At 59.0% G+C, this 13,709-nt stretch overlaps 1 protein-coding gene across 2 annotated transcripts in view; it reads left to right on the top strand.

The window, feature by feature from the left end:
• Positions 1 to 1,337: 1,337 nt before the first annotated feature.
• The window catches only part of NTNG2 (netrin G2), a 67,363-nt gene continuing 54,991 nt past the window's right edge, over positions 1,338 to 13,709 (top strand). For both annotated transcript variants that reach the window (XM_030293738.1, XM_030293739.1), the window contains exons 1-3: positions 1,338 to 1,407; positions 5,133 to 5,263; positions 5,502 to 6,202. In XM_030293738.1, the coding sequence (XP_030149598.1) occupies positions 5,990 to 6,202 (213 nt within the window). In that variant the 5' untranslated portion in view covers positions 1,338 to 1,407; positions 5,133 to 5,263; positions 5,502 to 5,989. The remainder of the gene's footprint in view (positions 1,408 to 5,132; positions 5,264 to 5,501; positions 6,203 to 13,709) is intronic.

Here is a 13,709-nt window from a genome sequence, read left to right on the forward strand (position 1 = left end):
TGGAGGCGCCTCTCCGCACAGCCCTGGGAGAGGGCCTGGCCGGAAACCTCCAGGGGGTGGAAGGGCCCAGGGGTGCCCAGTGTTGCCAGCACCTTGGCCTCTGCCCTCGGCCCCTGCCGGAGTCCTCCCCCCACCCTCTTCCCCCCTCCCTCCCGGGGGCTTGCCAGGAGTGAGGCCCCTCCTGCCCCCCTACTCCGCACTCCCTCCGGAGCTGGCTTGGCTTCATCAAAAGCAGGGCCCATCAGGGTGGAGGCGGCGATGTGTCAGCTGGTATTCAGGCTCTGGTTGTGCGCTCGGATCGCTCCCCCTCCCCAGTTCCCCAAATCCACCCACCCACCCTTTTACCCACTGCTTGGGGCCTTCTGGGTGGCGGCGCTTTACAGAGGAAGTCAGAGCAGCAGCCTTGAGCCCTTGGCTGTTGGGGGCGGGTGGACTGACTCACTTGGCCCCCTCCCTGCTGCCGATGGGGCAGCCCCCACACCCCTGGGCGCCGGCACCCCGTCAGGCCCCTGGGTTTGGGAACAGGAAGCTGCAGCCCCGCGGCGCCTGACCCGGGCCGGCCCGAGGATGCGCTCTGCGCGCCGCGACCCGCCGGCCCCCCGAGCCCGGAGGAGATGTTTAGGCAGCGACCCCCCAGAGCAGGCTCGCTCCCGCGGCCGCCCGCCCGCTGGGGCCACCCTGGCCGCGGGCCCGCCGGGCCGCCCCTGCTGGCGGCGCCCCTCCCCGGGCCGTGGCGCGTCCCCCGAGCCTCGCAGTATTTCCTTCCTGCACCTTTAAGAAGACCGTTGCTCCGTGGTGGGATGGTGTGTTAAAGCCACACAGAGGAAGTTACGCAGCCCGGATCAGACCCAGAGATAAAAGCCCCGATGGTGATCGTGAGGGATGGCAAGAGGATTTAGCCTCGGCATTAACTTGGAGCGGAGCGCAGGGGGGCGGTGAAGCGCCCCGCCATCTGGCCCGCGCCGCCGCCGCCGCCGCCGCCGGGGGGATATGCCCCGGCGCCCCGACGAGCAGCCGCGAAGCCCACCCGGGCCGGGGGCCGCCCGGTGCCCGCGCGCCGGTCCTCTCCGAGCCGCCCAGGGGGCCCCAAAAGTTTGCACTTGTTAGAGGCGACCTCCCGCTCGGCCGGGGCGGGCGATGCGGGCGGCGCGGGCGGCCCCCTCCCCCGGCCCGCGTCTCCGGGACGGCTGCGGGCGGCCCCCCCGGCGGCCGGAGGGCTCCCCAGCCCCGATCTGACGGCCGCGGCGGCGGCGGCGGCGGCGGGAGCGGCGCGCGGCGAGGAGCAGCGGCTCGCAGCCCTCCGGCCCGCGCGCCCCCACCCAGCGCCGGCCAGGGCAGGCGGAGCGCCCGCGGGCGGCGGTCCTCGGCCTCCCGGGTCTGCGCGCCGGGAAGCGGCTCGGAGCGGGGGTAAGGCGGGCGGGGAGAGCCCGGCGGGCGCGCGGTGGGGGGCGGGGGGGGGGGGGCAGGCGGCTGCAGCTTCGCCAGCCTGGTTTCATTTTTAAAGGGCTTGGGTGACCATGCAGCCTTTCCCGGGGCCCGGGAGCCACTTAAAGCGGCCCAGCAAAGGCTCGGATGCAAAAGTTATCCGGTGGCTGTTGCTACGAGCGGAGGGCTGGCGTCGCCCGAGAGGGGCGTGTGAGTGTGCCTTTGTGGCAGCGTCTTAAAGGAAAAGCTCGTCTTTCCGGCTGGCTTTTTCCTACCAGGGTCTTTTGGCGAGTGTGTGAGTGTGTGTGTGTGTGTGTGTGTGTGTGTGTGTGTGTGTGTGTGCACGCGCGCGCGCGCGTGTGCGCCGGGGCTAGATGTGGCAAGAACGCCTGCATGTGTTTGTGGAAAGGAGGTTAACCCTTCTCGCGCGCGTCGCCTCCACCCCGACTTCCCCGCCACGGTCCTCGGCCCCCCCCCCCTCCCTTCCTCGCGCCCCCCTTCCCAGCTCTCCGGAAACGGGGTCTGTGCGAGTTGCCCAGACAAACTCTCGGGCGGCCAGGCTGGAAACTTCTCTCGGTGCGGTGGAGGGGTGGGCTAACGGGGGCGGGGGGTGCGCGCGGAGCGGCTGGCGGACGTGCGGAGCGGAACCTCGGGCTGGGCGGCCCGCAGACCGGGGGAGAAGAGGCAGCGGGAAGGCGGGACGAGGACCGCGGGCTCGCGGGGTCCGCCCGCTCCGAGTAAGTTGCCCGCGCGGGCGGGGGGCGGCGGAGGCAGGGGCGCGGCTGGAAGCGGCGCCGGGAGTCAGGGGGCCACCGCTCCCCGGGCGCTCTGCTCGGCAGCTCCTGATCGAGGGAGGCGGTGCCCACTGAGGGGGGCACACCCTCCGCGCCGGCCCGGCCTTCATTACAAGGCGGGCGTGTTAATCGCGCCCGGGGCCCGCACTCAACTTCGGAAAGACGAACCGCAGCTGCGGGACTGCGAGGCACGCCCCTACGCGAAGCACGCCTCCTGCAGCCCACCCGGAGCTCGGACTGCGCCCCGGCCTACCCCTCGGTCCGCCGGGACGGACCCCGCCCCCGCGCAGCCGAGGCCCCCTTCTCGCGCCCCCACTCCCCAGCCCTCAACTTTTCGGGGCTTCCCGGCCGCCGGGAGGCCGTGGGGGGCGCGGGGAGCCGGAGCCGGCCCCCGTCCCGGGGCTGGGGGGCGCCCGGGGCGGCTTAGCTGCTGGAGCTCGGAACACCTCCAGGCCCCGGCCCCGGGGATGGAGGGCGAGAAGGTGACCCGGCCGCAGCGGGCTCCCCCTTCCTTCCTAGCCCTCGGGCACCCCCACCCCCCTGGAAGGCAGATTTCCCTCCGCCCCGCTGCCCCCCCCCCCCCGCTGGGAAGGGAGAGGAAGCTTCAAGGTGGGCAACGCCCCCCTCCCCCGTACCGCCTCCTCCAGTGCCCCCCCAGGGGACCCCCGCGCCCACAGCTCCAAGTTTCCCAAGAGGCGAGGGCGCAGCCGGCAACTCGGGGAGGAGCCTGCTCCGAGCCCAGCCAGCTCCGAGAGGCGCTAATTCAATAAGACAGAGAAATCGGAGTTCAGAAATCCTGGTAAAATCTAATTTTCGGGTTTTAATACCCTGGCTATCAGCCCCCCACCCCCACCTCGGTTCCTGAGGACTCTTAAAAGAAAATAAAGCGCATTGATTCTATTTGTTTCTGGGAGCTGCAGTTTCTTAATAATATCAGGTGAAGATTTATTTTCCAAGGAGAAAACGACCCACCGGGATACAACCTCTTACTCTGAAATTTCCCTGCTGGCTTCGCACTCCCTGCTTTCCGCCTCGTTTTCCCGGAGACTCTTGCTTCTCTCCAACCCCCCTCCTTCCACCACCCTCCCCCCACTTTTGGCAAAAGCCGACTGTAATGTGCGCCCGCTGAGCTCACAGTTCCCCCTATAATACCAGCAACGCTCAGTTGATTGACTGGTTGTAAACACATTTGTTACCCCACCCCCAGCAGATTTGGTTGTCCTTGGCTCTCCACCAGCACCCCACTTTGCAGGGAACGCGCCGCGCTTAAACCAGCCGAACTGCCAAGCGGTGAATAGATTTTCGAGGGGCTCCGAGCTTCCCTCTCCGTGGCCTCCCGGCCTCCCGGGCCTCGCTGCCTCCCCGCGCAGCCCGAGCCCTGCGCCGCCGCCGCCGCTGGCCCTGCAGATCAAGGAAGCCCGCAGCCAGCGCCCCCGAGGGGGTGTCGCCGGCCGCCGGGAGCTCCCTACCTGTTAGTGAACAGTTGGGAGTCCGCGGCTGGAAGAATTAATTAGGGACGTGCTGTTTTCTGGGCAGCACGAAGCTTGGGTAGAGGCATCCAAACCTTTGCCGGCCGCGCTATTTTATTTTTACTACATTTTCTCAGGTTGTAAAAATAGTCGCCAGGCGGGTTCTTTCTGAGAGTTTCTAGCAAGGAGCGCATTCAAGGCCAGGCAGGCTCTATAACAGGTTTCTCTTTAAACAGCCAGAGGTGAGCGGTGAGAACGTGGTCCCCCTGGGCTCCTTATTCATCTCCATCAAGAGCCCTTCAGCCAGAGACAGGGGCAGGGGCCGCCTTGATGCAGATTTATGAGTCCCCCCCCCCCCCACCAGGAGCGTGGGGACACTGGCTGGGGGCTTCTGCCGGGAGCCCAGGTGAGCCACCAGCCCTCTCTGGACAATGTCCACTTCCCCGGTTTGTCATTTCTGGCAGGTGTGTGTTTGTGTCTGGGCCAAGGACGGGGTTTCATGGAAAAGTGATTAACTCTTCAGAGACCTTCCGTGAGGATGTCAGGTGAAAATCAGGCTGAGGTTAGCACGGATGCCCGAGCAGTTTGGGGATTTAGACGCGATAATCCTAGGTAGAACAATAACCAGAATAATTAATAATGCGGGGCTTCTGCTGTGACTCATTCCATAACCTTTGCCCTCTTGGCTAGTATTTTTGGCCAGGATCCCACACTGGCTGGACTCAGATTCTCCTGGTAATGTATCAAGTGTCTGGGAACGCACCACATTAGTGGAGTCATGTTTTCTACAATGTAACATTTGTCTTAGTTATAGCTCTTTGGGCTCTTAAATCATTATCAGTAGCTTAAAATAGCAGAGCAATAATCATAATGGTGACTCATTTATGGGCACACCCTCTAAGGATTATTGCAGAATTTTGGCCTTGATCAGAAAACCTATTATGACAAACCACTGTCACTTCTGTGGAAGTCTTCAATGTCCCTGGTATCTTAGCGTTGCAAATGAAATTCACCGTTTCAGAATTTGGAGAGAGATTTATCCGCTCCTGGTTCTTACCTGTGGGTCCACACACGGACCTCTGTGTTCATCCGTACCTGTACGTACAGACTCATCTGCACACAGGGTGACAACTCTGACCTTTGACTCGTCGGTCGCGGTCACTCAATCTTGACTCCCGAGGACCTTTTGGAAAGTCGGTGACCCCGAAGCGGGGGGGGCCCTTCTGCTGACCTAACGGCTGCCGGAAAGGAGGGGAAAAAACCAAATCACCTCGTTGACAACGCGCCCAATCTCCAAATGCGCGGCTCTGATGTTAATAAAAATAACCTACTTTTCTCCGGAGACCTCGCTAATGCAGCCTCATTTTTTGCACATTTTGCCAGAGAGCTTTTGTTCTTACACGTCTTTTTTCCCCCCACCCTCTCTCTTTTTAATTTGTTGCAGGTGTTGTTGCTAATGAGCTCTCTCTCCTCCCCTCTTAACAATGAAAGACAAGCCAGCCCCGGGTACCTGGATGCATTGAGAGCGGAAGTGTGAGAAACTTCATAATAAGTTGCCGATGGCTACCAGCCAAGGTCAGCTGGCCCCCATTAGTGCCCGTCCCCACAAAGCAGAGCCACATAAGCTGCTCCCCAGTTAAAACCTCGGTCACTTTTTTATGCCGTAGTCCAGCCACACCATTGGTGTCACTTTAAGCCCATGTGAAGAGAAATCTCTTTTATTGGTCTGAGATGCCAGTCCGGTCCCACAGAGGGAACATCTTTCCAGCTAACACGTACACCTCCTGATTTTTATTTTATCTTTACAACGCAGGCCGGAGGGTTGTTTTGCTGTTGTGCTGAGCCCATCACACATTAAGGGTCCTTTAAAGAACCTGGATTGATTGGAGGGACAAAAATTAGAAGCAATCTGATCCCGCCTCATGCCGGATCCCCGCGGATTTGCTCCTTATCCCATTTCCATCCGCTGTCACAATTTGAGAGCCTGCCTGATTTGATCAGATTCACCTCCGGGAGAGGTGTAATGCCAAGGTTAGGAGGACGCCAAGTTATGGGCAACTTTTTGATCTGCCCATCAGCAGTCTGAGAAACGCCGGCTCTGGGTTTTCCGCATCGGCCTTCGGGAAGAAACAGGTTCCTCGCCCTTTGCGACCCGGCAGTCGGTGCTCGAGTCCCCCGGGTCATCCAGCCACCACTGCCTGGCAGATGTGGCCCTTCCATGCTGAGGCCGAGAGTCCCGCCTGACCCAGTCGCTGCCTCTCCAGCGCCCGTCCCGGCCACGCCCCTGCGGACTGCTCAGCCATGCTGCCCCTGCTGGCTCTGTTCCTGCACTGCCTCCCACTGGCCTCTGGGGACTACGACATCTGCAAATCCTGGGTGACCACGGATGAGGGCCCCACCTGGGAGTTCTATGCCTGCCAGCCCAAGGTGATGCGGCTAAAGGACTACGTCAAGGTGAAGGTGGAACCCTCAGGCATCACGTGTGGAGACCCCCCTGAGAGATTCTGCTCCCACGTAAGTCAGCCCATTTGCATCGCTCAGGCCGAGTGGGGGGGGTCCGGGACAGACTCTTGTGGTGGGTGAGCACGATGGGGGGCCCAGATGCAAGGCTGATGGGCACCGGTTGGCTGTCCCACGTTGGAAAAGTGCCAAAGTAAAGGCCGCACCCCCCCTGCCCCCCCCCCCGCCCCGGGGCTCTGAGGTCACGTGACCTCGTTCTCTGGGGCGGGCACATTCTTGGCCCGCTGACCACTGGATCGTTTCCGTAATAGCGGGGGGTCATCTGTGGGAGCTCCTCGTGTGTGGGCTGACAGCTTCACGCCCAAGTCCTCCCCTCAGCTCCGCCAGGCGGACCCCGCATCGTATAAAGGAGGAGTTCTGGGGGGTGGCATGTCTGGGCCTCTGTTCCATTGTCTATCAAATGGGCATCGTAGGAGTAAGGGAGCTAATTCGTCCCACGTGAAGTGCCTGGCCCAGAGCAAGTGCCCCCCAGACGTTAGCGGTTGTCCTTCCTGTTGGACGGATGGAGAAACTGAGGCCCGGAGTCACGCACCAGGAAGTCCTGGAGCTGGGACTCGTGTGTTTGGCTCCAAAGCCACTGAGCTAAACTGCCTGCCGAGAGGGGTCTTCCCGCTGGGCAGCTCCGCGGAGCCCCCTCCCCAGCCCCGCGCCGGGCATCCAGGCCGTGGGAGCTGACAGGAGGGGCTCGTTGTCATCTTTGGGCTGTCCTTGAGGGAGCCTCTGGGGCCTATGGCTGGACTGAGCAGGCATTCCCCCCCTGCCCCGGGCTCCTGGGGACGCCTTTGTCCCGCGGGGAGTTTCGTTCCTATCACAGGGCAGTCAGCCTGGGAAGGTAGGTTTCCACTTGGACAGTCAGCAGTCCGTCGTGAGTCTGTCACTGTGGACGGTGGCTGGGCCAAGGGAGCCAGCGGGGGAGGGAGGGAAGAAGGCAGCACAGGGGTGAGCAAGGCGGTCGGCTCCTGAAGGTCAGGGGCAAGGCCAGGTCGACGGGCAGCCGAGCCCAGTTCTGAGCCTGTGCGTTAGGCCGACACCCCCCCCCCCAGCTCCTGTGAACACTTCTCCACTCACTCCCTGAACAGAGTCAACCTCTGTCTCTCCTATTAGAGTCTCGAGTGTATTTCTTCTCTTAAATATTAATCATTGCCCTAATGTACTGGGGGGAAGGGTGTGGGACAGGGCAGCTAAATCATAATTCATTGGACCAGCTTCCGGTCAAGGGCTTGAGGGGTGGAGGTGACCATCAAATGCAAGCCTGAGGCCCTCTCCTGGCCAAAGCTGGCTCAGGACACTCTCGGCCCTGCCTGCACCCTCACACGGGGGACCCGGTGCGGCTGCCATGGTGGGGTGGTCACCCCCCCCGACCCACAATCCTAGCGCTGCCCCACCTGAGCCCAGGTGGTGTCCCTTCTCCTTCTCTCCCGGGGAGACAGACGAGGAAGAACAACGTCTTCAACATCTCCCGCATAGGTGGGTCCTCGGTGTCTCCACAGCTGTCTGGTGGACTTAAATATTTCATTACAGGCTGCCGTCCTGCTCCGCCTTTGATTACAAATGTGCGGCCGACAAGAATGGAGACTCTGCCTGGGCAGGTGGGGGGGTGGTGGGGGGAGCTGGCTTCTGCAGGGAGCGGGGGGTCCCGTCCAGAGGGACTCCACCCCCCGTGCAGCTTCCCCTGAGCAGGTCCTGTGTGTGTCTCATTTAATCATCTCCGGGATGCTCTGGCGGGGGTGGGGGTGGGGGGACTGTTCTAATCCTGTCGTAGGGATTAGAAAGGTTTGCCTAAATCCTGGCAAGGTCACTCAGTTTAGAAGGCGGGCAGGCAACTGGTCTGCAACCAGGGCCTGTGCTCACCCACTAGGTGGCTCGGCCTGCCCCTCTGAGCTGCGGTTTCCTCCCCTGTAAAGTAGAGGTGATACTGTCTGGGTGTCACAGGGCTGGCAAGGGGATGCGCCCTGGCCGTGCCAAGCCCTGGGCACCGTGCTGGCACACAGTAGGTGCTCAATGTGCAGTAGGTGTTATGCATTTATTATTGTTGTTCGGAGGCCCTCAGCCGTGTCCCTGGCTTTTCTTTCCTCTGTTCGGCCTTGAGGACGCCACGCCCCGTATTTCTAGTCTCTGGGCAGCAGGGCTCTGTGGCATGGCCGGGGAGCTTGAACCGCTCTGGGCACGGCAGGTGATGTGAACCACCAGGGGGCGCCCCACCAGTAGCCAGCCCCCCACTGCCCCTTTAGCCTTGCGAGCGCCCAGTGGGTCCCAGGTCCTGTCCCAGCATCCAGCCAACTGGAGTGTGAGCCCTGGAGCACCCCCAGGGTGCAAGATGGGCCAAGAGGCAGCCACCCTTTCCAGGGTTCAGTGTGCAGACCCTCCCTCCCGCCAGGCTTCCCGTCCTTCCGTCCTTCCGCAAGGCCACCTGAGAACTGAATTGTAAATTCCAGCCTGGTGAGGAAGGGGAGGGGGGAGAAGACCAAGATAAATGAATAAATAAAAACCTATTGGCTCTAAATGCACAATGAGAATTAATAGGGATGAGCTCTCAACAGAGGATCTGAGGGCAAGGGCAAAATTTCAATGAGGGCCGCGGGAGAGGACAGACAGCCCTCTGCCCTCCATTCTGGGGGACCTGGCCGGAGAGGGCCAGCCTGGCCACGCTGGAGGGCCCAGGGGGCGGGAGAGGTTGGGTGTGGGAAGCAGGCCCCTCAGTGCTCCAAAACTCTCTTCCTGTGCCTCTGAGATAAAAGCCAACCCTTTAGCCTCAGGAGAGAGACGGTGAGGAGGGGCGACAGTGGGGAAAAGAGAAAAAGAGAGAGAGAGAGAGACGGTGCTGGCCACAGACCAGGCAGGTAGTGTTTAAAGCAATTCTGTAGATACCTACTTGCTACCTAACGTGCAGTCCTTGGACTCACCTTGTTAAAAATGCAGAATCCCAGGCCCTGCCCCAGACCAACTGAGCCAGAACCTGCATTTTAACCAGCAATGCAGGCAATTCAGATGCATGCAGGGTACGGTCTGAGACACGGCTGCTCAGTCGTGGGTTCGACTCGCTGCTCATGTCCCCGGGGGATCTTGGCATGCAGGGGTCCCAGGAGTGAGGGGTGGAGCTGGGAGCTCACAGCCCTGAGGCCCTCTGGAAGCTGCCAAAGAGAGGCTGCGTGTCTCCCGTCTAGAGGCACAGGCCTCCCATCCCAGCCTTGCTGTTTTCTCGGGCAGGGTGACCGGGGGTAAGTCTCTCCTGACCTCCGTTTCCTCATCTGTAATGGGGGGGGGTGATCTTGGCTGCCTTGCCCCCCCCCCCAACTGCCTAGGAGAAGGAAATGCCTCCCTCAGAATATCCGGACGCACTTGAAGAGTATGAGCTCTGTTCTAGTATCAGGCTTCGATGTTATCTCGAGTCCAACATTGATCCCCTTGGTTTTGAAGCAGATGAACAGTCAACTTTTTATCCAAGGAGACTCTGGCTTGGTCGAGGGGCCACGAAGGTGTATCTCTGAGCACACTTCTCCCTCAGAACCTGCTTTGCCGTCTCCTTGCCTCAGTTTACCCAGATGCCGAGCCAGTGGCCCTATCCCCCCACCCAAGGGGACTGCTGGGCTGATTAAGGCAAATGGCAGGTGGATCCTTGAGTCTTCTAGCCCCCACGTCACCGTGACATTGAACTCCAACTGCAGAATCGAGGTCATAGGTGCCCCGCCTCCTGCCAGACGTGGGTATTCAAGAAATATTCCCAGCCAGCAGCACTGAGCCGACTGGCCCCCTGGTTCCGGCCTCCTTTCCCTGCTGTGTTCCTGGCCCCCGAACCCACAGAGAAGAGCGTGCCCCAGCCCCCTGCTCCCCTCCACACGAGGTCACGGCAGACCTTGCGGATATTCACAAGAGACACGGCCAACAAGGCGTGGGGGAGACACTCTGATGTGGTAGGAGCCCCGAAGGACGGCTGCCCTCCCTCTTGGCTCAGTCAGTGCTAGGTAAGCGCTTAACGGGAAATGGTTGGGGGAGTGGGAGGTCGGTGCGATCCGGGAAGGCTTCTCAGAGGAGGGGAGATTAGAACTGAGTCTTACAGGAAGGACCAGGGTTTTGATCGGGCCAGGAAGCCCCGAAAGCTCTCACTTCTCTCCGTCAGGGCCCCTGGTGTGGGATTTGTGATCGGATCTCACCAGGAGGTCTGCACGGCTCGGTCCTTAGGTAGAAAGCGAGTTTGGAACCTGAGCTTCACCCAACCCTTAGTTAAAGTGGCTCATTCTGTCGAAACGCCTGAGGCAGGGCCCAGCTTGGGACAAGAATAGTTCCATGCATGACATCTTGTTGCCCAGTGAAGCCTCCTTCCTGGGGAGCAGACGAGTGACAGGCCGGGGGCAGCGCGCTGTGAGGTCAGCGCCCACATGAGCAAGCTCCCTGCCCCTTAACGGACACCCCATAGAGGGTAGGGCGCAGTGCACCTGGAGCGCAGGGGGAGGAGGGGAAAGGGCCCGGAGGGGACACCTTTCCAAAGAGTGTCAGAAGTTCTAGAACTTTCCAGTTTACACATCCCTGCCTTCCCCAGGCTCGTCTTTCTTTTCCGACTCTACATTCTCTGCCCTTGATTTTCCACATAGTTTCATTTTTCTCCTGCCTTGCATGTATTAGGAGCAGCTGCCTCAAATCCCATGTGCAGGGAGGCAGGGGATGGGCAGGTGGACAGACAGGCAGGCTACACCCGCCGTGGATGAGAACTTGGGATTTGGGAAGGGGCAAAGGTGAGCTCCAGTTATCCCCCCCCCCTCTGGACTGTGGGACTTTGGATAAGTCCCTTGTGCCCTGAGCCTCAGTTTTCCCATCTGAACACTGGGATGACACCAGCCCCAGGGCTCAGAGGAAGGCTGACAAATGAGATGAGACACAGCACGGAGAGACCTCGGCAGGGCACCTGGCACAGAATAAATGTTCCAAAACAGGAGTTTTCTTTTCCATCCTGGAATGTAGCTGGAGAGACAAAGGAGTGACAGTAGAAAGAAGACAGGGCTATCGGCCGGGCACGTAATGCGGGGTACAGTTTGCGTGCACTGTGGGACTTCAGAGATGGGGGTCGGCACCCGTGTGGTCTGGGATTCAGAGGGGCGACGGCCAGTACTAGGGAGTTGACATGTGCAGGGACACAGAGGGAGGGTCCAGGTGATAGGAGGAGAGAGGTGTGGGTGATTGGGAGGGGACAAGCCGCTTCACCTCCTCGTCCCATCCAAGCCCCCCAACTCCCCTGACCCTGTAAACTGCTCCCCCCCGCCCTGCAAACCTGCAGGGCACAGCGCTGCTATGCTGTTAGACAGATGAATCGATAGAACGAGGCTTCCCTATGTCTACTTAGTGGAGGAGATTCAGCCCTCCTCTGTCTGGATCCTAACTGACCCCTAGTGCTGGGGGGGCGGGGGGCGGGGCCAGAGTGTGGTGGGTGTGAGGGGAGCAGGGGAACAGTGTGCACGCAGAGGCCAGAGCGAGGCCACGGTTGGGGCCTGAACGGAGCGTGGCAGGCTTGAAGGAGCGGGACAGCCCCTTGCCACCCCGGGACCCGGGCCCAGGCTGCAGAGCTCTGTTCCCATCCCCCGGTCCCGTGGCCCAGGCTGCCCGGTCTCAGACCTGGCCAGGGTCCATATGGCCCATGAGGCGGGGACCAAATGCACAGGAAACTAGGGAACGGCAGATGATGCAGAAACAGGTTCTGATTTGTTTTCCATCAGCAGCAGATTTGCTTAAATAGATGACAATGTGTCTCTGATTCTCTGAGTGCACACCAACGGCTGGCGGGGGACAGCGTGTTAGTGCAGAAAAGGCACTGGAGGGGAGCCGGGCAGTTCCAGGTTCTGGCAAAGTCTCCTTGTTGCTGGGACACCAGGCCGACCCCCTTAGCCTCAGTGTCCCCACCTGTGCAAAGATGGGGTTTGCCTAGATTCACCAATGCTCCCGGAATATCGCCAAATGGATTCTGGGAGTTCGGGGAAATCCAGGCTGGGGTTCGGCTTTGGTCACACGCAGACAAAACGGGGGACCCCGGTGCAGATAGGGGGGCTGTGAGCGGCCTGCACAGCACTAGATACTTTTTTCCCAAGTATTCTCCTAAATGCAAACCAAAGCAAAGAAAAACAACGATGAGCGCTAAAAATACAACGGCACATCACGTAATTTCCCTCTGGTTTTCTCCATCCTTTTTTTTTTTAATTGAGATATAATGAACGGATAACACTGTATTAGTTTTAGGTGTTCAACGTAACAATTCGATACACGTGTATATTGCAGAATGATCACTGTGATAAGTTTAGTTACCACCCATCCCCACGCAGTTAAAGTTTTTTCTTGGGATAAGGGCATTTTTAGAAGAATATTTAAAAAAAAAAATTGTAATTGAGGTGGAATTCACATGCCCTGAAATTAACCACTGAAATAATTTTATTGCAGGAAAACAGAGCAGAAACATTGCCTTTTAACCGTTTTTCGAGATATAGTTTAGTAGCATTTAGTACCCCCAAAACGTTGTGCGACCACCACTTTCGTGTAGTCTCGAGCCGTCTTCGACCCGGAAAGAGGAAATCATGTTTCCGGCGGCCGCTGTCGCGCCGCATCGCCCCTCCCCCCAGCCCCCTGGCAACTAGTCGCTCGTCCGCTTTCTGTCTCCGCGGATTTGCTTATTCAGGACACTTGGCGTAAATGGAATCATACGGCAGGTGACTTTTTGCGCCTGGCTTCTTTCGCTCAGTGTCACGTTTTCGAGGCTCACCGTGTCCTGGCAGGTGTCAACTCCGTTCTATTTTTCAGGCTGAGTAAACAGTCCAGTGTGTGGGTAGACCACATTTTTTTGTATTCATTCACCGGTTGATGGACATGGGGGTTGCTTTGACTTTGGGGCTGTTATGAATAATGCTGTTCTGTACCTGGGCAGAATTTTCTTTTGTGGACACTGCTCTTGGGTATATACCTAGGAGTAGAACTGCTGGGTCATATGGTCATTCTATGTTTAAGTTTTGGCGGAGGCCCAAATGTTTTCCGTGGCAACCGCGCCTACCTTCCATTCGCACCAGCACTGTGCCTGGGTCCAATTTCTCCCCATCCTCGCCAGCACCGGGTATTTCTCATTTTTGTCTTTTCTTATTGTGGACACCCTAGCGGGTGTGAAATGGCATCTCATATGGTTTTGATTCACTTTGCTCTAGTGACTAATGGTGCTAGGCGTCACGTGCTTATTGACCCTTTGTATATCGTCTTTCAAGAAATATCTATTCAAGTCTGTTGCCCTGTTTTTCATTGGGTTGCCTTTTTATTGTTGATTTCTATGTGTCCTTGACATATGTTAGGTGCTAGATCCTTATCAGATACCCGGTTTGCAAATATTTTCCCCACTCTGTGGATAGTCTTTTCACCCTCTTGATTGTGTCCTTTAATGCACATTTTTTTTTTTTATTTTACTGAAATCTAATTGATCTATTCTTTTTCCTTTTTGTGTGTATGCTTTGGATGTTGTATCAAAGAAACCATTACTAAA

Source organism: Lynx canadensis, chromosome D4 (assembly GCF_007474595.2).
Source record: "Lynx canadensis isolate LIC74 chromosome D4, mLynCan4.pri.v2, whole genome shotgun sequence".
Lineage (NCBI taxonomy): Eukaryota > Metazoa > Chordata > Mammalia > Carnivora > Felidae > Lynx > Lynx canadensis.